Source organism: Chaetomium fimeti (genome assembly GCF_033439085.1).
Source record: "Chaetomium fimeti strain CBS 168.71 chromosome Unknown B0H64scaffold_5, whole genome shotgun sequence".
Taxonomy (NCBI): domain Eukaryota; kingdom Fungi; phylum Ascomycota; class Sordariomycetes; order Sordariales; family Chaetomiaceae; genus Chaetomium; species Chaetomium fimeti.
In genome coordinates, this window is record NW_026944333.1 from 1,854,573 (window position 1) to 1,873,278 (window position 18,706).

Below are 18,706 nucleotides of genomic sequence, written 5' to 3' on the forward strand. Positions count from 1 at the left end.
ATGAGCATGGTTGACTTCCCGTCCTCCCCAGGTGCGGATCCAATCGCACGCCTCAACAACCACCCCGTCGTCCACGTCGGCCAAGTAACCAACTGCTCACCCCTCCCAACCGCCTGGCCCTCCTCCACCCTCCTCGAGTCATTCTACAGCATCCTTGTCAAGAAATATGGCACCACCGCCTTCCAATCTCCCCGCCTCTTCTCCTCGGCCCGCATTTTCAAAGGCTCCTCCTGCGAGACCCTCCCCGGCCAATGCCTCCCACCCACCCCCCTCTCCACCACACAGTCAACCCTCCTCCCCCAACTCCACCCCACCCTCACCGACCTACACGCCCGCCGCCGCACCTGGACCCGCCCCCGACAGCCCTGGTACGACCCCGCCCACCGCCGCTGGTCACGCACCCCCTACGCCAACCCGGCCGGGCGCGACTGTGTCGCCCGCTTCGCCGCCGCCGCCCACCCCGCCCGCCGCCTCATCCGCGCCGCCGCCCTGCGCGCCGAGAGCGACGCCCGCGCCGTTGCTGCTGCTGCGGGGATGCACTACCGGCTGCACCTGCAGCGCGTGACGCTCCCGGGCGGGGACGAGCCTCCTCCTCCTCCTCCTCCTCCCCCCCCGTCCCGCGATTGGCTGTTTGCCGTGCTGGCGCTGCTGACGCAGGCGGCGCTGCCCGCGCGCGAGGGGCCTGGGTATGAGTGTGAATCGCGTGAGGTGGGGAATGTCTGGGTGCCCAGCCGCGCGGCGGTGGAGGCTGGTGGTGGTGGTGGGGGGTGGCGGTTTGAGGAGTGCAGACGGGTGTATGAGCCATCGGGGAGGGACCGTGGGGTTGGGGGGGTGGTGGGGGATGGCAAGGGAGGGGAGGCCAGGGTTAGGGGGAGGTTGTGGTTGTTGGAACGGGCGCTCGAGTTGAAGCGGAGGTGGGAGGTGGTGGAGCCGTTGCCGCTGCCGCTTGCGGTGGAGGTGGAGGGGTTGTTGGCGGCGCTTTTTCGGCAGGTTGGGTTTGAGAGGCTGGATGAGGAGTGGTTGGATTGGGATTTTGAGTTCCCCGAGTATAGCGGGAAGCTGGTGTGTCGGGATTCCCAGGGGGTGTATGTCCCGTGGACGGGGTTTCCGCCAGGGCAAGGTGGTCTGACGTCGGCGAGCGGCCAGGCGCAGACGCGGGCGATGGCTGCGCAGGTTGTGGGTGGTGGTAGTGGTGCTGGCCCCCGAGGCTCGGGCAGGCGATGGCCGACTAAGTATTTCACCGTGTCGGAAGTGGGAGAGATGATCTCGGATGACCCGTCGGGGGCGAACTGGGCGCTTCTACCTGATAATCAGGGAGGGTATGATGTCTTCGATGTCAGGGGTGAGTTTGAAGATTTCTTACTGCGCATGACTGCAAACTAATTGCGGGCTCACTCAAACCAGCGCTCTTCAAACGAAATCCCGATCTCGATACCGAGACAGCCCTCGAATCGACAGAGCTCGGCCGCGCCATTGTTTCTCAAGAGTTGAGGACGGCCCTCGATGCCAACGGAGACAAGCCGCTCGGCAAACTCTTGACTTGGAAGCACCCTGAAGTAGTTTCCGAACATGACGGACGGGATGGCCGCGACCTATGGTGCACCATTGGCAATGTGGTTTATGACATCACCGGTTCGTGTATCCTTCCTTCTCTGAAACGGCCACTAACTGTAGTTTAGGCTTTCCCTTCAGCTCCGGGAAGGAAGAGGAGGCGCTCATCGACTTGGCGTTTGGAAAGAAGACCGCCGGTGATGCACTAGATGATCTCGATGTGAATGACCTCGTCACGCGTTTGGGGCCGTACAAATGCGGTTTTCTCAGGCCAACGACAGGTGTTCCGCCATCCGGCCGCCGGGAATTCACGCTGCGCGAACTGGGCAGACACATATATCCTCAAATCGGCATGTACTGCGCACTTGACGGTGACGTGTACGATCTTGGACGTAAGTCCGGATCCCTTCATTCCCCTAGGGAGACGCAATTTGACTAACCTCAGCAGGCTACCTCCATTCCCACCCCGGCGGCGCACAAATCCTTCATCAATACGCAGGGCGTGACGCCACCGACGAGTTTCGCCATGCCCACGCTGATTGGGTTCAGACATTAAGGAATCACAGTGACCTAGTGGTTGGGCGCATGGTCGACGAGATAACCGACGTCAGCCACATGGAAGAGGGTGAATTGGTGCTTCTGGGCCGTGTATTCGACTTCTCAAGTCAGTCAAGTCCATCCCTTACCTCCCACATTGAATCACACTCCTTACTGAGGTGAAAAAAAGTAGGCTTTGGCGTAAATGAGCAAAAGCTCTTTGACGAGCTAACGCCATACACCGGCACGGACGCCACGCATGCACTGAAGGCGGAGGACCCACCGGATGCCCTTCTCGAGCTCCTCAAGCGAGACGACCTTGTCTGCGCAAAGCTGGTCACCGGCGCCCGACGGCTCATCACGCTTGCCGAGTTCCGCAGGCTCAACCATATCCCTAGCAAGGCGGAGCGCCAAAAGAGCCCCGGCGCCGGGGATACGAATTGGCGAGTTTGGGTGGCGGTTGCTGAAAAGGACGGCTCGAAGAAGCAGATGGTTTACGATGTTACTCGTACGTTTGTTTCGGTGGCGCTGTTCGTAGGCCGTACGCTGACATCCCAACTTGACTGCAGTCATGATGATGTTTGGGGGTCTCGAGTTCGAGCAGAAACTCCGGCCCTGGGTGGGCAAGGAGGTGCGTGATCCCGAGCTTGCTCATGTGCTACGCACCAAACATGAGAGCTTCGTTATCGGTGAGCTCCGCGTGGAGGAAAGTAAAGCCGATCGGGTGTCTGGTAGGTATTGACCGGTCATTGTATGGAAGCTCACTGCTGACCGGTCGAATAATCGTGTAGCTCGGCGGGCGCAAGTTTTGAGCGACCGGGACCGGTACGGAGGCCAGAGACTTGCAGGGTCGAAGAGGCACGCCGGTGCTCTGAATGACAGTGATTTGGAAGTCATGGAGCCTAGGTCGAAGCGAGTTGGGGCTTGGAGGTGAATCCGGATCCCGACTTTATGTTTTCTGTTGCTTGTTTTATTGTCGAAGGGGTGCGTCGGGGCTTTTTGCGACAATGAGTTGAGGGTCAGGGGAATGGGTTGCAGTCATTTGGGATTCGGAGATCAAGCATGAACAGGCGCGTGCCAAGGTATCTTCGTTTTGTGTTTGTCTCTGGGTGCTCCCAGGCTGGCTGGGCTCGTATCACTCAATGGCTCGGTTGACTGTTGAAGAATGGATTTCATCATTGCGTCCCGCCGTTTCAAATGCAGTCCTGCTGTCATACCAAAACAACTCAACCCCCCTCCTCCCCCGGACCGCCATCTTTTTTCAACAACCGCTTCCGATTGTACAAATCCGTATTTAGCACATTCGTAAACCCCCTCCCGCGCAGCTCCTCCTGAATCTTACTCACCAGCCAGCCATCCCTCAACCACCGATCCACCTCAGCCGACATGTACCCCGGCAGCTTGCGGGCACGGGGATCACTCGTGGTGTCAGAGGGGCCATGGTTATGGACCTTGTGCTCCTCGTTGGGGTAGTGCAGCACCCAGACGTCGCTGTCCTTGACGGTCTCGATGACCTCGAACTTGAACAGGCAGCCGCACTTCTTGCTGGCGCGGTCCGTCGTCGGCTTGCGCCGCCCCTCCGCCTTGGCCTGCCGCACCACCGCCTCGTCCACGGGGGCCCGGTGGTGCCGCGCCTCCCCGCCCCGGAAACACACCCACCGCACCTTGCGCTTCCCCGTCACCTTGGCCCCCGCGATCCGCATGCTGTACCCCCGCGGCAGCGTCCACTGGTCCAGCTCGTCCTGCATCGCGGCCCGCGAGGAGATGGTGTACCCTTGTGGTGGCGGTTCCAGGGGGGTGAAGGTGGGGTTGGGGTGGGTGGTGGTTGTGGTGTCGGTTGTGTTTAGGGGGTTGGCGAGGTGGGGCCCGGGCAGGTTGGGATTGGTTGCGGGGTTGGGGGAGGGGTTGTTAAGGTGGTTGTTTAGGATTAATACACCTGCCGCGGGGTGTTGACCGTGTTGCTGGTGTTGGTGTTGGTGTTGGTGATGCCCATGCGCAGTACTAGCCAATGCCTGTGCTGGTGGAGGAGGTGGTGGTGGGGCGGGCGCGATGTGCCCCGCCTGAGCTGTGGTCGCGGGGTTGGCGGGGGAGGGGGACGCGAGAGGAACCGAGACAGCGGGGTTCGCGTTGCTGAAGCTGGGTATTTTCAAGGCTGCTTCAATGCGCCCGAGGCGGCGATCGATGGACGCGAGCGCATTCAGAATTGTTGTGAGCTGGTTGTGCGGGAGCCCTAGGTCGGCCATCGCTCCTCTCCGCGCGCTGCCCTCGACTCGAGCAGACTCGGCCCTCGAGAAACAGGTCCGGGGGTTTGTTTGGTGGGTGTGCGCGCACTGTGTTTGTCAAATCGTCGAGCGCAGGTTGCCAATTTCGGTGCGATCGGTACGCGTTTTTTCGCCCCGAGTAATGTTGATGGTACGGATGGCGTGGTAAGGGCAGCAGAGATAGGGACAAAAGTGAGAAAGGCCTGAAACTGTCACAATCTGACTTCTCAGCGCGCCTGCCCGAGGGGCTGAAGAAGATGCGAATCCCGTCACGTGGTCTGCACGAATGAAGAGGGGAGCTGCGGGAAAAGAATGTGGTGTGCCCAATGCGGGGTTGCAGCCCGAATCTCTCAAATCTCACTGCTCAGAATTTGTTGCACTTTGCTTTTCAGCAGCTTCGGTTAACTTCCACCAAACTATCCGATTTCTCCTCTCGTAATTCGATGCGCCCCTCAACGCCGCGCATCGGATGGCACCCGGGCGGTCGCGATAACGGCAACCCAACTGATATCCCACCCATCTCCCTCATATTTCTTCTCGAGAAACTCCCTGAGTAACTTTTGCACCTCTTCCATGGGGTGTTCCTTCCTCAGCTCCTCGGACCAACAGCTGTTCATGATGAAACTCAACATCATCTCAAAATTGGCTAGGAACGCGTCGGGGCCCTCAGTGTGACTGAGGAATGCGAACACATCCACCTTCACGTCCTCCAGACCCTTTTTCTCGAGGGTTTTGCGGATCCAGTTCACATCAGTCCAGGTACCCCAGGCGGTGGTTTGCATCGGCATGTCAAACGGCGCTTCGAAAGGGAATGTCTTGAAGGCTTCTCTCATATCAGTAATCCAACCGACCTCCTGGTGCCAGGTGGTGAAGCCAAGGACGCCCCCAGGCTGAAGGATACGGATTGTTTCTGCGACTGTCAGTCCTGGTTCATATCTAGTTTGATTGGTTGTGATTTACCGTCCAGCGCGGCCTCCGAATCGGGGACGACGTGGAGTCCGATGTTTGTCGCCACGTGAGTGAAGGCACCGCTTTCAAGGCCAGTTTTCTGTTATCGGTTAGCATTTTGCGCCGCGAAAGGAAATGGAAACCGCGCGTGCCTGGGCATCGATCTGTCTCGCCTCGGTATTCTCCCAACCCTGCTTCTCGATCGCCTGCTTTGCCAGCCCAATCACCTGCTCCGAGAAGTCACCGCATAGGATACTACTCTGCTTCAGCACCTCGGGCTTGGTGATGTTGTGTAGGATAGGCGCAACGACGCCCACGCCGCACGCGTTCTCAAAGACTTTGAAGGGGGTCTCGGTGGCTTCGGTCAACCCCATCTGGTCCAACATCCTCGTGGCAAGAGGCATGCTGACCCGGCGGGCGTTCTGGAACAATACCTCCTCCAAGGCGCCGCCCCCAAGGGCCTTGAAGTTGTTGAAGAACTTCTGAAGTTCGATTGAGCGAGCGGCGGCATTCATGTTGGGCTAGTATGCAGCTTAACACAAGGTGAAAGTAACAGTAGGTACCCTGGTACGAGACGGGATTGACAAAGTTCCAGTTGACAAACGTAAAGTGATGTTGAAAACTGAGTGCCAATGATACAATTCCCACGATTAGGTTATGGGTGTTGGAGCGGAAACATCGATGATTTATCTCAGGCGATCTCACGTTATGTGTCCGAGAAGTTTCCGCATCCGCCTGGACGTTCAATCCAGGGTCATGATGACAGCATGAGTTAATTAGCGCTTATTAAACTACCTCTCAAAAAGTACCCGACACGTCCTTTGAGCCAAACAAAACTTTCCGGATCAGAGCATAATATACAATGGCAGGCTCCATAGATCGCACTCCAAGTCTCCAAACCTCGGACTCGATCGGATTTAGTCGACGAAGAAACCAACCACGATGGCGGCCAACTTCAAATGTAACTAGATATCCTCACGCCGCTCATATGGCCCTCGTTCTCCTTGCCGTCAAAGTCTGCCCTTTACAAAAGACCAGAGCCGTCCACCAGCGGCAACACTAGCGGTAACACCCGCCACAGCAGCGCCGCCCATCGAGGCAGCCCCATTAACAGCAGCAGCACCGGCCCCAGCAGCGCCGGCGCTTTGTAGAGTGGCGAACACACTTCCGCCGACCACGTTCCCGATCCAGCCGTGAACGGTTGCGGCAGCGGTATCTGTTTCGTCGAGAGTTGATTGTTAGCTCTGGGTGCCATATCGCGGTGAGGCAACGAGGCGCGGGACCAAGTATAAGTGGAGAAGTTCGAACGATGGGCAAGACTCACGCGCACCAATACCACCCGCACCAAATCCAGCAAGAGCCAAGCCAGGCGCCGTCACTACAACGGGGGCGCAAGCGATGACAGTACCGGTCGCGACAGCGCCGGCTGCGTAGGGATGGGCCGCGGCATATTTCGTCGCCTGTTTCGTTGTAATGACAAGTCAGCAACGCCCCTTTCGCCCCCGCCAGGATTTGCAAAAAGCACACGTACATGCTGGGCACCGCGTTTGGCCATGTCGATCGCTCCCTTCATGACGGCGGCCGCTCCCGGCTGGGTCTCGGCGACTTTCGCTACAGCCTCGCCGAGTTTCTTTCCGGCCTTGTCCATTTTTTCGTTGGAGTGGAAGGAGTCAGATCGAGGGTAGGGCGTATCGACACTAGGTGTCTTGGTATTAAAAAAGGTGTTTGCTAAAACCGGTGTTGGGTTTGGTTGTGACTATAATATGGTCAACTGGTGGCGTCACGATTGAGGAATCCGTGTTGAAGGAAAGTGCTAAAAAAGAATGATTTGGAAGGTGCGAGAAATGGAACCGGTGGATGTTTAAGCTGCTTGCCGTTGGCGGCGCCTTCCGTGTAGGCCTCACAGCAGGAGGCTATGTGTTTCGTCGTTCGTCATTGGGTACGAACTCTCACTCCCTCGTCTCGTTGGCAAGGATTGCCACGTGAGCGAACGAGAAGAACCTGGAGACAACTGCGGATTTAAACCTGGTATTTCTAACCTAAGTTTTTAAATTCAATATGAAGTTGGACTCGGCCCCGAGGGGAAGTCGCAACAGTCGCGGTTTGTGAACGCACACCAAGGATAATTTGGTACCTCCCTACCTAATTAGGTACCTAATCATGAAGCATTGGCAATAATTGGGGTTTCATGCATTCCTCGGTATTAGGTGGGTGATTTATGATAGGTAGGTACCTAGGTAAGCACACCTATTCAAAGACGCCGAGGAACCAGGTTTCAAACCTCGATGTGTGTTGTCGCGTTAATGTACAGCGACAGCGAAGCGATCGGAAAGTTTGGTGTTTCGGGACAGCTGCGACCGCGCCCACCCATCCAACAACAGGTTCGAAACCACTGAGACTAAGGGACGGGCCGCGAGAAGAACGGGTCCATGTCTTGCTGTCACCAACCGTGACCCACCTACGTACTGCGTAGTGTACATACACACACCCTTGCCTTATATTCAATTAAGTTTATTGTTGTGGTGTTGAAGTCGCCGGGGCGTAGTATCAACTCCGCACTCCTTAACGTCCGCCCCATATTCCGTACTACGAAGTATAACACACAGTATTTTACCCTGGCGCAACATCTCCTTTCGGAATCCCAAACTGGGATAACTCGGTGCCATCTCCGTGTGGATCTCGGCATGGACCCGTGCTCGGCGCCAAGGGGAAGAAAAGGCAGACCTCGACGCCATCCCTAAAAAGGTAAACGCTCGACTCCAATCATATCGTGAGAGGGTCATCCCGGATCAGCTAGCGTGGGAGGAAGCGCGGGCTGAAGTTTGACGCCCAACCGAGCCTCAAGGGAGGCGGGATGGAGAGACGCGGGAACTGTCACCATCATTGATTCCCTCCGTCTCTCTCCATCGTTTCGTGTTCCGTCGCGGCTAAGTCTCACCACCAGCAACTTCTGAGTTCTCCCATCGAGAACCTAAAACTTTAGCATCAACCACCGTTTCGACCCTCAGACATCGAGAGCACTTTAGCTTCCCGCTGTCCGCTCTTCGTCTCACTTTCAACTCTACTAAGCCGCTGTGGTGGTCAGCTCTAGACGTTCATCATGAGCATCTTTGTGAATTACGACGGTCCGAAACTGGACAAGGACCAAAAGCGCGTTGTTAGGTCGAGGGCCATGGTCGTAGTCCGCGGTCGACGGAAGCAGGCTGAATGTCAGGTCAAGTCCCGTCGTGGTACCCCTAAGCGTCTGGGGAGAGCCCCTGATGAAGAAAGAGGACGTACTGTGTAGATTTTAACGGGCGGCATCTAACGAAGTAGCATCGCAGGCACGTACGATGGCATTGGCTCGGCCCCGAAGTCGTATTTGTAAGTCCGGTAATTATGCCTGTCAGGTACCACGAGCGTGTTTCTCCATGTCTCTTGAACCTTGCACCGTGGTACCGTGGGCTCGGGTCGAATTCAGCATTGTCCTATTTAGGAAAGCCCTCGTTAATCCATGCCGACTGATCCGCGTCTAGCAGTTTAGCTCCGGCCCGAAATGACAGCAGCGGTAACGGCGGCCACTTAGATTCGTTCGAGGACGACATGCAGCAGGCGTTGGTTGCACAAGAGCCAGCCACCAGCTCCCGGTCTGTCGCGAACAGCAGTCGCAAGCGCGACAAGACATGGATGGCCGTTACACGGCAGCGCCGCCCTAACTTGAATCCATACGACCTCCGCGGCGCACCGCCGCAGTCCACCCACATGACGGGCGTCGACGCCCGCACCTTTCAGGATTACCTCAGCCGGTGCGGGTCATACTCGTCCTATCTTGACGAAGCTTTTGTGCTGGTCGGGTTTCAGCAACCCAGCTATTTCCGCCCGGACCTGTCTAAGGCGGCCTGTATTTACATCGGCTGGCTCCTGACGGCGGGCGTGCTGGATGCCGTCCGTGGGACTCAGGATATTACTTACCCGTACTACGAATACCAGGCCGTGCGGGAGTTGCAAAAGTTTGTCGACGATGCCGATGCGAAGCAGTTGCACGAGGTGGTGTATCCGGTGGTCATCCTGGGCATGTTTGAGGTGGGTCCCCTATGAGAAAAAGGGTTGGGTAAGGTATGAACGAGACTGACGAACCCTGTGTTGCATAGATGGTCCGCTTCAGCCCCCGCACGATCACGCATCTGGCTGCCGTAGAGGGATTCATCAAGTCCCGTGGAGGGCTCCACACGATGCCCGATGTCATGCAGCACATCGTCCTGATGTAAGGGCCCTCAACTTACCCTTCCCCTCCATGTCGTCAGCCGGCATCCCACTCACCCTCCCCCAACCAGGGCCGACACGCTGCAATGCATCTGCCTCTCCACGCCGCTCGCCTTCAGCACTCTCGGCACAGCCCCCACCCCACACCTAACCACATCACCCGCCTTCCCAGCCGGCAACCAGCTCCGCTCCTGCCCACTACTGCTCTGCGACGGCGAGGCTCTCTCCCTCGCAGCGCAGTACACCGACCCTTCCATCCGCCCGGGCCTCGTCACCGCCCTGCAGGACGCCCACGACGCCTTCCGCGGCTTCTTTGGCTACCCTTCATCCCTGCCTGGCCCCGCCTCCCCCTCCACGTGGAGCAGCAGCAGCACTGCGGTGGGCGAGGAGGCGGACGACGGCGTACCTCCGGTTGGTTGGGACGCTCTTGTTGACGGGTCATCCGTCTTGCATACGGCCACGGCCCCGGCCCCGGATTCAGTCCCGGCTTCGGTGCCAGTCCCGAACAGCGTGCCGGCCCGCCTGCTGGAGACGTGCGCCCTGGCGGCGCGCATCATGCGCAACACCCTGACGGACGGGCTGGACGGGTTGGATGACCCCCGGAATGGGCTTGATGTGCTAGTCATGTATGAGAATGTGCGGTTTGTGGGGTTGAAGGCGTGGACGGGGCTGCCGTATGTTTATGTTTGGGTGTATGTCGCCTCTTCTTTTTTCCGTGTTCCTGACAGGTCACTACCTAGTGGAAAGGTTGTGTGTGCAGAACAGCTGACGCTCGTTGCTAGTAACCTCATCGGGTTTGCCGCCTCTCGGGATATGCGCATGAGATCGTACTTCATTGCTGAGGTTGTTCGCTGCGCTTTCAGCTACGGCTGCTACCAGATGGAGGTCTTCCAGGGTATGTCTTTTGCTTCGCTCTGCTTGCCTTTTACAAGATGGGTGGCTAACTAGTACCTACCAGCTGTGCTTTGGAACTTTCTTCATCTCCGCAACGTGATCGAGGGCGGCAAGATGGCCCTGGCCGCTTTTGCCACTGGAAAAGTCCTGGGCCCGTTGTAAAGCGGTTTTTGTTCTGGTCGTTAATTTAAACTACTGCCTAGAGAGACGAGGACGGCAATCGGGGTGCCGATCGTGTGATGTGTGTACCAGCAGCTCCTTGTCGTTTTAAAATAGAAACACTGGCACTTCAGCCAATATGATACTTGAATCAATATCCAAAACAGTGAACTTACTTACGGCTCAGGGATAAGTGCCCCCGGCGTTCCCCTCATTTAGCGTAAGTGCCTACCCCCTTGCTTGGAGCGATAGACTTCTCGGAAACTCGTCCGACCACCAACGACAGCCCTTTAGTCCTTAGTCCGCCTACAAACTACGCTTCCCGTCCCAATCCGATGCGATTCGGCTTGCAGATCGCTTGCCGCGTGTGGTGTTGCCCCTAGCGCATGGCTAACCCCTCGACCGTAACCACTCTCCAGCATGCTGCCTGCTATTCTGGGAGCAAAGTTCGACCGCCCTTTTACGCCCCTGTTCCCTTACTTTCGGCTCAATCCCTGAGATGTAGTGATAGCGAGGGGTGTTGACAACAACGATAGATTTTCCGTCCACACCGACACCAGGAGGTCTGTAGTGTCGTATTCGACACCGGATAGGGGAACAAAGCTCGGGGACCTCGGCCTTGGGTCCGTCATGGTCACATCAGCCGCGCTGCTATGCATGTCGCATGCAAAGCGCCCCAATCCCGACCCTCGCAGCTAACCGTCCTAACCCGTGTGATTGCGCCGTGCCAAAACGACAAGTCCCACCCAGCTTGATAATTCCCCGAGGGGACGGCTTTCAGATCTCTATTCCGAGCCTTTCGATGCCGCCGTTAGGCTCCCTCAACTCCCAGCAGGAGCCACATCTCCGCGGTATCCTAGGTAGGCAGTGCGCCAGCAGAAGCTTCTATCTATACCTGCTCTAAAGAATGATAGGTAGGTACTCTCACCGTCCGTGGAGAGGTCGAGTTACCTAGCCTTGGGAAGACTTGGCATTAGGATGTGGGACCACTCTAGACGCAAAAGGAGAGTTGCTTTTGTGTAGACGCAACCAAAAGAACTATCAGACTCGGCTGGCGAGGATGGGAACAGCTGATGGGAAAGGTAAGGTAGCTAGTAACGGTGCTCTTTTGATTGTATACATAGTAGCAGCAAGATTCACAAAAAGTCCAAAGGAATGGAATAACAAGTCCTCGGTCTTGACCGGATCATGATGGCGGTTTGAAGACTCAACTTTCTCCGAATCCAAATTCAACCACACCCTCCCTCGCCAGATCGCCAAGGTCGGGGTGCCGGAACCTCGAAGCTATGGACCGTGGTTCTGGAGGCCTTATTTTCAACTTTTCAACCCCTGCGGCGATCTTATTGGAGCGCATCACCGCGGGAGAATGCGCATGCAGGGTAGCATTGCAGAAGTGCCGCATGATCAACGCCGGCATGGCCGTCTGGTGCGCTTCCCCGGATTATTCCTCCTTCAGCTGAGGGTAACGGAACCGCCAAGCGGAAGACGGCCGCTCCGGCTACCCGGTTTGGCCGTTGTCCTCGCCGGGATACCGTTGTAAGCGATGGCTCGCTTGTCCAGGATTGCCCGCTCGGGCGTGCCAAGCACCGGAAGAGTGTCAACAAGGCCCCGTCTCGCTTCCCACGCTGTAACGGTGCGACGGCGAGACCCCCTAGGCATGCCGACGAGGTATGGACATACACTCCACACTTGAGCCTATTGTTGTTGAGAGTCACTTCCCGCCGAGATGACTTTTAAAGTCGTCTCCAATGCTGCCGTAGTGCCGCTGGGTTCTGCATCGGCAGTTGCAAAAGTGGCAAACATACCAACCCCTGATTGATGGAGTAACAGGGAGCCAGGGACTCTGCCAGCGTCACACTGCGGTCCCTCCATGGTAATCGAGCGTCCCAAAAACTTAGCTTGCGGAGCACGGGAGTGAGGTCCGTACCCAGTATGGTTGGTACCAAAACACCAACCTCGGCATCGTCTTGGCTCGAGGTGAGGGGAGTCAGGGGGGAGTATGTATGAACAAATTATATATACGTCCAGGCCGATCCAGCCCAGTCCTCTCTCCGTCGGCTTGCTCTCCAGTCCTCAAGGCCTTCATCCCCCGGATCAGTCCCCGTGATTGTGAAGCACACCCCGCCGCCATGAAGCTCACCAAATCCGACCTCAGCGCTGTCCTGCTTGCCTCGGCACTGCCCGCCGCTCAGGCTGCGTGCAGCCTGCCGTCCAGCTACAAGTGGACTTCAAGCGGCTCTTTGGCCAACCCAAGGTCGGGTTGGGCCAACCTCAAGGATTTCACCTACGCCCCCTACAACGGCAAGCACCTCGTGTATGCCAGCTACTTCGGAGGGAACTATGGCTCCATGAACTTTGGTCTCTTCTCGGACTGGTCGAGCATGGGCTCGGCTAGCCAGAACGCCATGAACTCGGCCACCGTCGCACCCACGCTCTTCTACTTCGCTCCCAAGAGCATCTGGGTCCTGGCCTACCAATGGGGCGCCACCCCCTTCTCCTACCGCACATCGAGCGACCCGACCAACCCGAACGGCTGGTCCAGCGCCCAGCCGCTCTTCTCCGGGAGCATCTCCGGCTCCGACACCGGGCCCATCGATCAGACCCTGATTGGTGACGGTACTAACATGTACCTGTTCTTCGCCGGCGATAACGGCAAGATCTACCGCGCAAGCATGCCCATCGGCAACTTCCCGGGCAACTTCGGCTCGGGCTCGACCGTCATCATGAGCGGCGCCAAGAACGACCTCTTCGAGGCCGTGCAGGTTTACACGGTGGACGGCCAGAGCCGGCCGACATACCTCATGATCGTGGAGTCGATCGGGGCGCGGGGCCGGTACTTCCGGTCGTACACGGCCACCAGCCTGGGCGGGTCGTGGACGCCGCAGGCGACGAGCGAGAGCGCGCCCTTCGCCGGCAAGGCCAACAGCGGCGCGACGTGGACCAACGATATCAGCCACGGCGACCTGCTCCGCAGCAAGGCGGACGAGACCATGACCATCGACCCGTGCAACCTGCAGCTGTTGTACCAGGGCCGCTCCGGCGATAGCAGCGACTACAACTCGCTGCCCTACCGCCCCGGCCTCCTCACCCTCCAGGGCGCCACCGGCGGCAGCCCCGACCCCGGCACCGGCGGTGGCGACGGCGGTGGCGGCGGTGGTAGCGGTGGCACCGTCCCGCAGTACGGCCAGTGCGGCGGCAAGACCTACACCGGCCCGACCACCTGCGCCAGCCCCTTCAAGTGCACCTTCTCGAACGAATGTGAGTTTACCCCCCTCCTCCCTCTTCTTCCGTACAACCAGTCTCTCCTACACCACCCCTCCCCAGTACCCCATAGCGTGCGGCACCTTTCTAACAATACTCCCTTGGTAGGGTACTCTCAATGCATTTAAGGAGTGACGGACAGGACGGGAAGCGCGGACTATCACAAGGGCAGGGGACAGGGCCCGGCAATGATTCGTAGAACCGCTGGAGAAAGGCTGGTTTGGCCACTTTCACTGTGTATAGTGACATATCTCGTACATACAATTTGGAACGTATTTTATGACCCTGAAAAGAACTGCTCTTAAATCTCGTAACGTCATTTAACGCCATCTTATGTCTTAGAACCCGTCGAAATGCATTTTCGGTGTAAACCTGGAACATCTTTTCCCCTATGCCTTCCTGCCGGGGAATAGTTAACGGGTTCAAATAATAGTTGCCAACGCCAGCCCGCCGCTGGATTAGACCCGTTGACTACTATAACTAGCATGGTGGCCTCTGTTATGCCCCCAATGGCGAAGGTTTGGAGGATAGTCTCGGCTGCATCACGACTGTTTGTTCAGGCAAGGGCGAATACGGTTGAGATGCATTCAACACAATATTAGGAATAAGAGCGGTTGCGTGACATTTGATAGCAATATCATCTACCAAATACCCGGACCATTCCTCTTGGACAGACCATTCATCACCACAGTCAAGGGTTGAGACATCCAAGGTAGTCCGGTGCCGCTTGATCACTTTGACAGCATTGCCGGCACTGACCCTCACGGGATTCAATTTACGGTTCGGGTAAATGCTAGGGACCGATTCTCTCAGGGCCCGGGTCTCTCGCTCCATGACAAGATGAAGCTTTGAGGAACTGTCCTATCGGATAATTAGCCAACCCACGTACTTTGGCGGTATCGGGATGATATTGAAAGGCAATCAGGGTCTCCCAGAGCCCTTCGTGCCTAGCCGGTGAGCGAGGGCCATTCGGCGATGCGACATTTGACAGTGCAATCCCCAACTTTGAAACTGGATGGGTTCGCCTTCAATTGCCGCCATTGGCGCGGCAACAATTAGAGGGCTTGTATCATGTAGCACTGAAGACAAAGTGGTCAAAAGGCAGGGATTGTGGTTTGCCTGGAAGGATGGAGGGGACGACAGGCAGGAAAGATTAACGACCGGTGCTAAGAGTGATATGCGTTGATATAGGTAGTAATAGCAATATACAATGTCGTTGCACGCAGGGTATGGTTCTCGCTGGCATTCTCTGTGTGTATGAATGCCAAGATCAGTAGAGCGAGCTTCCCCTGATTCAGGGGCATTGGTTGGCATGGTAACCACTCGGTAGCTTGGTACTTCTCGCTCGCAATTGCACAGAGAACAAACATGCAAAACACCCGCAACTTGATTACTCTCATCTAATCGCTCGAAAAACACCCGCAACTTGATTACTCTCATCTAATCGCTCGAAAAACACCCGCAACTTGATTACTCTCATCTAATCGCTCGAAAAACACCCGCCTCTATTCTATCTATCTATCCCTCCCACTCACTCCGGCATAATCTCGGTGATGTTGCTCTTCCCCAACTTGGCCGTCTCGTCCAGCACCTCCACCAGCCGGTCCTTGATGGCGGCATTCTTGGGGTCCGCGGTGTCAGCCTTGCCCATGTGCTCCATGGTGGCGCAGATGATAGCCTCCATCAGACGGAGGGCCATGGGGCCGGCGACGCCCTGGTCGTAAAAGGCCGGGGCCTCGTTGACCTCGAGCAGCCAGGCGTTGCCGTCAGCATCGACGAGGAAGTCGAGGGCGAACAGCTCGAAGCACTTGTCGAGCGTGGTGAACTTGTCGGCCATGGTGTGGACGGCGGCGCGGAACAGCTCGGCGGTGATGCCGCAGATCTGGTCGAAGACGTGCGTCTTCCAGTCGGGCCGGTCCGGGAACATGGCGGAGCCGTCGGCGGCCCAGAAGTCGCGCATCGACTCGCCCGCCACCATCTCGTCGTCGTCCTGCAGCGCCGTGTTGGTCAGCGACGACTTGAGGCTCGGGTTCTCCCACGGCGGCTGGTACGCCTCCGCCGCCAGCAGCGCCAGCATCTCGCGCGCCACGTGCACCTTGAGCCGCCCGATCGACAGCGCGTACGACCGCACGTGCCACTTGCGCCCGTCCAGCGGCGGGATCGCCACGATGTAGCGCTGTGCCACGAACGCCCGCATCTGCGCCGACGGGATGCGCCCGCCGGCCTTGAAGACGTACTGCGGCTTCTTGGCCCGGACCGGCTTTTTGGACGAGGGCTCGTTTTCAGATTTGGCTGAGGAGCCGTTGAGGGAGAGGGAGTTGGTGGTTGTGACGAGGGCGTCGAGTGACTCCAGCCCGGGGGTGGTCAGCGTGGGCGAGAAGTTAATATGGCCGTTGGCCTTCTCCTTCTCGGTCACAGCTTCACCCCCCTCGCTCTCCTCTTCCTCGTCATCGTCGTCCGTTTCGTTCTCGGCCAGTTCCAGGTGGCTTGAGAGCTCTTCCATGGTGCTGAAGAGCCGGATCCCGGCCCCGCAGTCGACCAGCGCGGGTTTGAGAATCCACCATTCCCGGTCCTTCGCATCCTTGTCCTCGTTCTCCTCCAGCGAGTAGAGGAGCGAGAGGTCGTCGGCCGCCATCAGGGCGTCGTCGACATACTCGGCGTAGTCGAGCGTCAGCCGCACGGTGAGCGGCACATGTTTCCGGAGATTGCTCTCGGGCCGCTTGGCAGCCCAGTACTCGACAACGGCGGCGAGGAAGTCTTTCCGCGCGAGGGCATCGCTGTTGGGATACGCGTTGATGAGCCCGGTCTTGGCCACGTTGATGGCGGCAAAGTTTTGCGTCAGAGCCCAGCCGTCGCAGTACTGGAAGACGGTATCGGCGCCGGCGGGGAAGTCATCAAAATCGTCGATGAAGACGGCGTCAGGGACGTGCTGCCGGATGAACGACTTGAGGTGCTCGTTCAGCCAGACGGCCGATGAGTTGATGAAGGCATGCATGACTTCTCTCCTCGGGCCGACTTCTTCTTCAGCGGGAGTCATCTCCTTCTTCCAGGGCAAGATGTGCTTGACGAGGGATCTCGAAACAGTGGATTCTCTTTAAATCCATAGGGCTGTTGGCGGGCAACAGGGGGAACACGGGTAACTGGCCCTCGTATCGTTAGCGATACTGGGAATTGCAAGACGACGGTTGATGGTAGAATGCGAAAACAACTCTCAGGAGGGAGCGTGAGTTGGCCGTCTTATACGTCCGTCTTGGCAAGCAGGCCGGCTATCGGGCTTCTGTTGTGTTGCAACGTGCAAAAAGGGGTGAAAAAACAAACGCCAAGAGAGGCGCCAAGGTAGGACTGCGGATCCCACTTACATAAAAATCGACTGCTTCTCACAGGACTCTGATTTCTTGACTTTTCTATTGGAACTCGACCGTTTTAAAACGTAATCCAGGTCGATCAACCTCATGCCGCTTTCTTGGCCTGCACCAAATCCTCCCACTGCCTCCGTGGTCACCCCGGCCCACGTGCCGTGGAAGACTTTGCTGCTGGCCGCCCGTTCCGCCGTAAAACCCTGAGGGCGAAGCTCGGCCCGCCGGGGTTCCGGGGTTGCGCAACTTGCCTTCGTCGCGGGCATTGGCTCTTTGTTTTGACGGAAGTCGAACGAGACAACACCTATGTTGGCCTGCGGCGGAGGGAGGAAAGCACGGTTGAAGCGTTAACGTATTTCCTGTGATCAAACTCAACAAACTGCCCAGACTAGTAAACGGGACAAGGAAAAGGGGCGGCCCTCGTCCTTTGCTGTACCTCCCAAGCCTTGACGTTCGACTAGCTGCATTGATCACCAAGACCTTAAATCAAATAAGCTCATCAGCCCTAACAAGGTGGCCTCCGGGCTTGTTGTTTCTATTTGTCATTGTCTGGCGAGCCCCCTGTGCTCGAGGTACCGGGCTGCCCAAGCTGGCGGTCCAAGTGGAGGGGGGGTGTGATGTTTCAAAAGGCCCCCTAGTTATCCTTAGTATACAGACTGTGTTCTTGGGAAAGTCAAACTGTACCTCGCCCTGGTGCCCAGGATCCTTGTACGGCCCGCAGGCACATCCCCCCAGGGTAGAGGACGCAACCCAAAGCCGAGGTCGGTTCGTGCGGGCCGCATCAGAGGCCGCCATTCCGGCGGCGCGGCATTGTACGTCGATGTACGGACCGGGGATGTAGCGGCTCTCGTAATCGATTCATTATGATGACGTGAGAAATTGGGTTTCGATATGGGCTGTGCAACATAACCATGGCCCCGGGTCTGAGAAGTCAACTTGGTAGGCATGCGCTAGTTGCATTCGTACACAATTTACGTGTACAATACCAGGGCTCTCGTCGGCCGGATAAGAGCGAATCCTTGTCGGGGCCGGCACGGAGCCGGTGTCGTCGGTTATCCTGGGCATGATGTTTGTGAGCGTCAGAGCGTAGAGGTTAATGTGATGAGTTGGAATGTGGGTGACTGCGCAGAGACAGGCTGGCAAATTCAAATTTAATGCCGCCGCGGGGTAGGCAAAGCAGAGCCGAGAGGATTAAGCTATGCTGTCTTGACCGTAGTCGGTCTATGGACCGTAGGGTTCTTTTTCGTCCATTCTTTTTCTACCTTGGATAATTATCATCTAGGGTGTTTACTCCCAGAAGGTTCCGAGTTCCGTACCTACATGCGCAGCCGCAACCATACCTAAAGTTGGATCCATACATCCGACTCAACCTTTCCAGATTCAGACGGCGAAAAGAGGCACGCCGCATCAGTGACTCGGTGAGGAAGAGGAGGAATGAGATCGCACGGCACTGATTGCATCTCTTGGCCTTGACGTGGTATCTTTTTCTAATTTTTT

At 57.3% G+C, this 18,706-nt stretch overlaps 7 protein-coding genes across 7 annotated transcripts; 3 read left to right on the top strand and 4 right to left on the bottom strand.

Moving 5' to 3' along the window:
• The first annotated feature begins 825 nt into the window (after positions 1-825).
• On the top strand, positions 826-3,271 carry B0H64DRAFT_400579 (uncharacterized protein). Its single transcript, XM_062804075.1, has 7 exons — positions 826-1,342; positions 1,405-1,632; positions 1,680-1,943; positions 2,000-2,215; positions 2,282-2,596; positions 2,658-2,819; positions 2,880-3,271. Exons 1-7 carry the CDS (start codon positions 1,162-1,164, stop codon positions 3,020-3,022), a joined length of 1,509 nt encoding a protein of 502 aa, XP_062657897.1. The 5' UTR covers positions 826-1,161; the 3' UTR covers positions 3,023-3,271.
• On the bottom strand, positions 3,272-4,619 carry B0H64DRAFT_400581 (uncharacterized protein). The gene has a single exon (XM_062804076.1). It carries the CDS (start codon positions 4,329-4,331, stop codon positions 3,315-3,317), a length of 1,017 nt encoding a protein of 338 aa, XP_062657898.1. The 5' UTR covers positions 4,332-4,619; the 3' UTR covers positions 3,272-3,314.
• Positions 4,620-4,665: 46 nt separating this feature from the next.
• B0H64DRAFT_425241 (S-adenosyl-L-methionine-dependent methyltransferase) lies at positions 4,666-6,064 on the bottom strand. The gene is made up of 3 exons (XM_062805678.1): positions 5,450-6,064; positions 5,310-5,397; positions 4,666-5,265 (listed from the first exon to the last, which is right to left on the bottom strand). Exons 1-3 carry the CDS (start codon positions 5,810-5,812, stop codon positions 4,802-4,804), a joined length of 915 nt encoding a protein of 304 aa, XP_062657899.1. The 5' UTR covers positions 5,813-6,064; the 3' UTR covers positions 4,666-4,801.
• On the bottom strand, positions 6,065-7,299 carry B0H64DRAFT_400586 (uncharacterized protein). The gene is made up of 3 exons (XM_062804077.1): positions 6,829-7,299; positions 6,622-6,757; positions 6,065-6,513 (listed from the first exon to the last, which is right to left on the bottom strand). Exons 1-3 carry the CDS (start codon positions 6,943-6,945, stop codon positions 6,308-6,310), a joined length of 459 nt encoding a protein of 152 aa, XP_062657900.1. The 5' UTR covers positions 6,946-7,299; the 3' UTR covers positions 6,065-6,307.
• A 1,098-nt stretch (positions 7,300-8,397) lies between these two features.
• B0H64DRAFT_343731 (uncharacterized protein) lies at positions 8,398-10,650 on the top strand (the record flags this gene model as incomplete). The annotated part of the gene is made up of 7 exons (XM_062801289.1): positions 8,398-8,579; positions 8,813-9,359; positions 9,428-9,540; positions 9,611-9,954; positions 10,039-10,231; positions 10,322-10,434; positions 10,498-10,650. 7 exons carry the CDS (start codon positions 8,398-8,400, stop codon positions 10,593-10,595), a joined length of 1,590 nt encoding a protein of 529 aa, XP_062657901.1. The 3' UTR covers positions 10,596-10,650.
• Positions 10,651-12,721: 2,071 nt separating this feature from the next.
• B0H64DRAFT_463204 (glycosyl hydrolase family 62-domain-containing protein) lies at positions 12,722-14,139 on the top strand (the record flags this gene model as incomplete). Its single annotated transcript, XM_062807585.1, has 2 exons — positions 12,722-13,850; positions 13,962-14,139. The coding sequence occupies 2 exons, from the start codon at positions 12,722-12,724 to the stop codon at positions 13,979-13,981; spliced, it is 1,149 nt and encodes a 382-aa protein (XP_062657902.1). The 3' UTR covers positions 13,982-14,139.
• Positions 14,140-15,384: 1,245 nt separating this feature from the next.
• Positions 15,385-17,475, bottom strand: B0H64DRAFT_375184 (tubulin-tyrosine ligase family-domain-containing protein; the record flags this gene model as incomplete). The annotated part of the gene is made up of 2 exons (XM_062802396.1): positions 15,385-16,945; positions 17,213-17,475. The coding sequence occupies 2 exons, from the start codon at positions 17,473-17,475 to the stop codon at positions 15,385-15,387; spliced, it is 1,824 nt and encodes a 607-aa protein (XP_062657903.1).
• Positions 17,476-18,706: the final 1,231 nt, after the last annotated feature.

Bases quoted from the DNA above. Each gene is read 5' to 3' on its own strand.
- B0H64DRAFT_400579 (XM_062804075.1), top strand. From the start codon at position 1,162: ATGGCTGCGCAGGTTGTGGGTGGTGGTAGTGGTGCTGGCCCCCGAGGC. The intron at 1,343-1,404 runs GTGAGTTTGAAG...CACTCAAACCAG, and splicing joins TGATGTCTTCGATGTCAGGG to CGCTCTTCAAACGAAATCCC. The intron at 2,597-2,657 runs GTACGTTTGTTT...ACTTGACTGCAG, and splicing joins GATGGTTTACGATGTTACTC to TCATGATGATGTTTGGGGGT.
- B0H64DRAFT_400581 (XM_062804076.1), bottom strand. From the start codon at position 4,331: ATGGCCGACCTAGGGCTCCCGCACAACCAGCTCACAACAATTCTGAAT.
- B0H64DRAFT_425241 (XM_062805678.1), bottom strand. From the start codon at position 5,812: ATGAATGCCGCCGCTCGCTCAATCGAACTTCAGAAGTTCTTCAACAAC. The intron at 5,398-5,449 runs GCACGCGCGGTT...AACCGATAACAG, and splicing joins CGAGACAGATCGATGCCCAG to AAAACTGGCCTTGAAAGCGG. The intron at 5,266-5,309 runs GTAAATCACAAC...CAGGACTGACAG, and splicing joins TTCGGAGGCCGCGCTGGACG to TCGCAGAAACAATCCGTATC.
- B0H64DRAFT_400586 (XM_062804077.1), bottom strand. From the start codon at position 6,945: ATGGACAAGGCCGGAAAGAAACTCGGCGAGGCTGTAGCGAAAGTCGCC. The intron at 6,758-6,828 runs GTACGTGTGCTT...ACAACGAAACAG, and splicing joins CCAAACGCGGTGCCCAGCAT to GCGACGAAATATGCCGCGGC. The intron at 6,514-6,621 runs GTGAGTCTTGCC...TCGACGAAACAG, and splicing joins TGCGGGTGGTATTGGTGCGC to ATACCGCTGCCGCAACCGTT.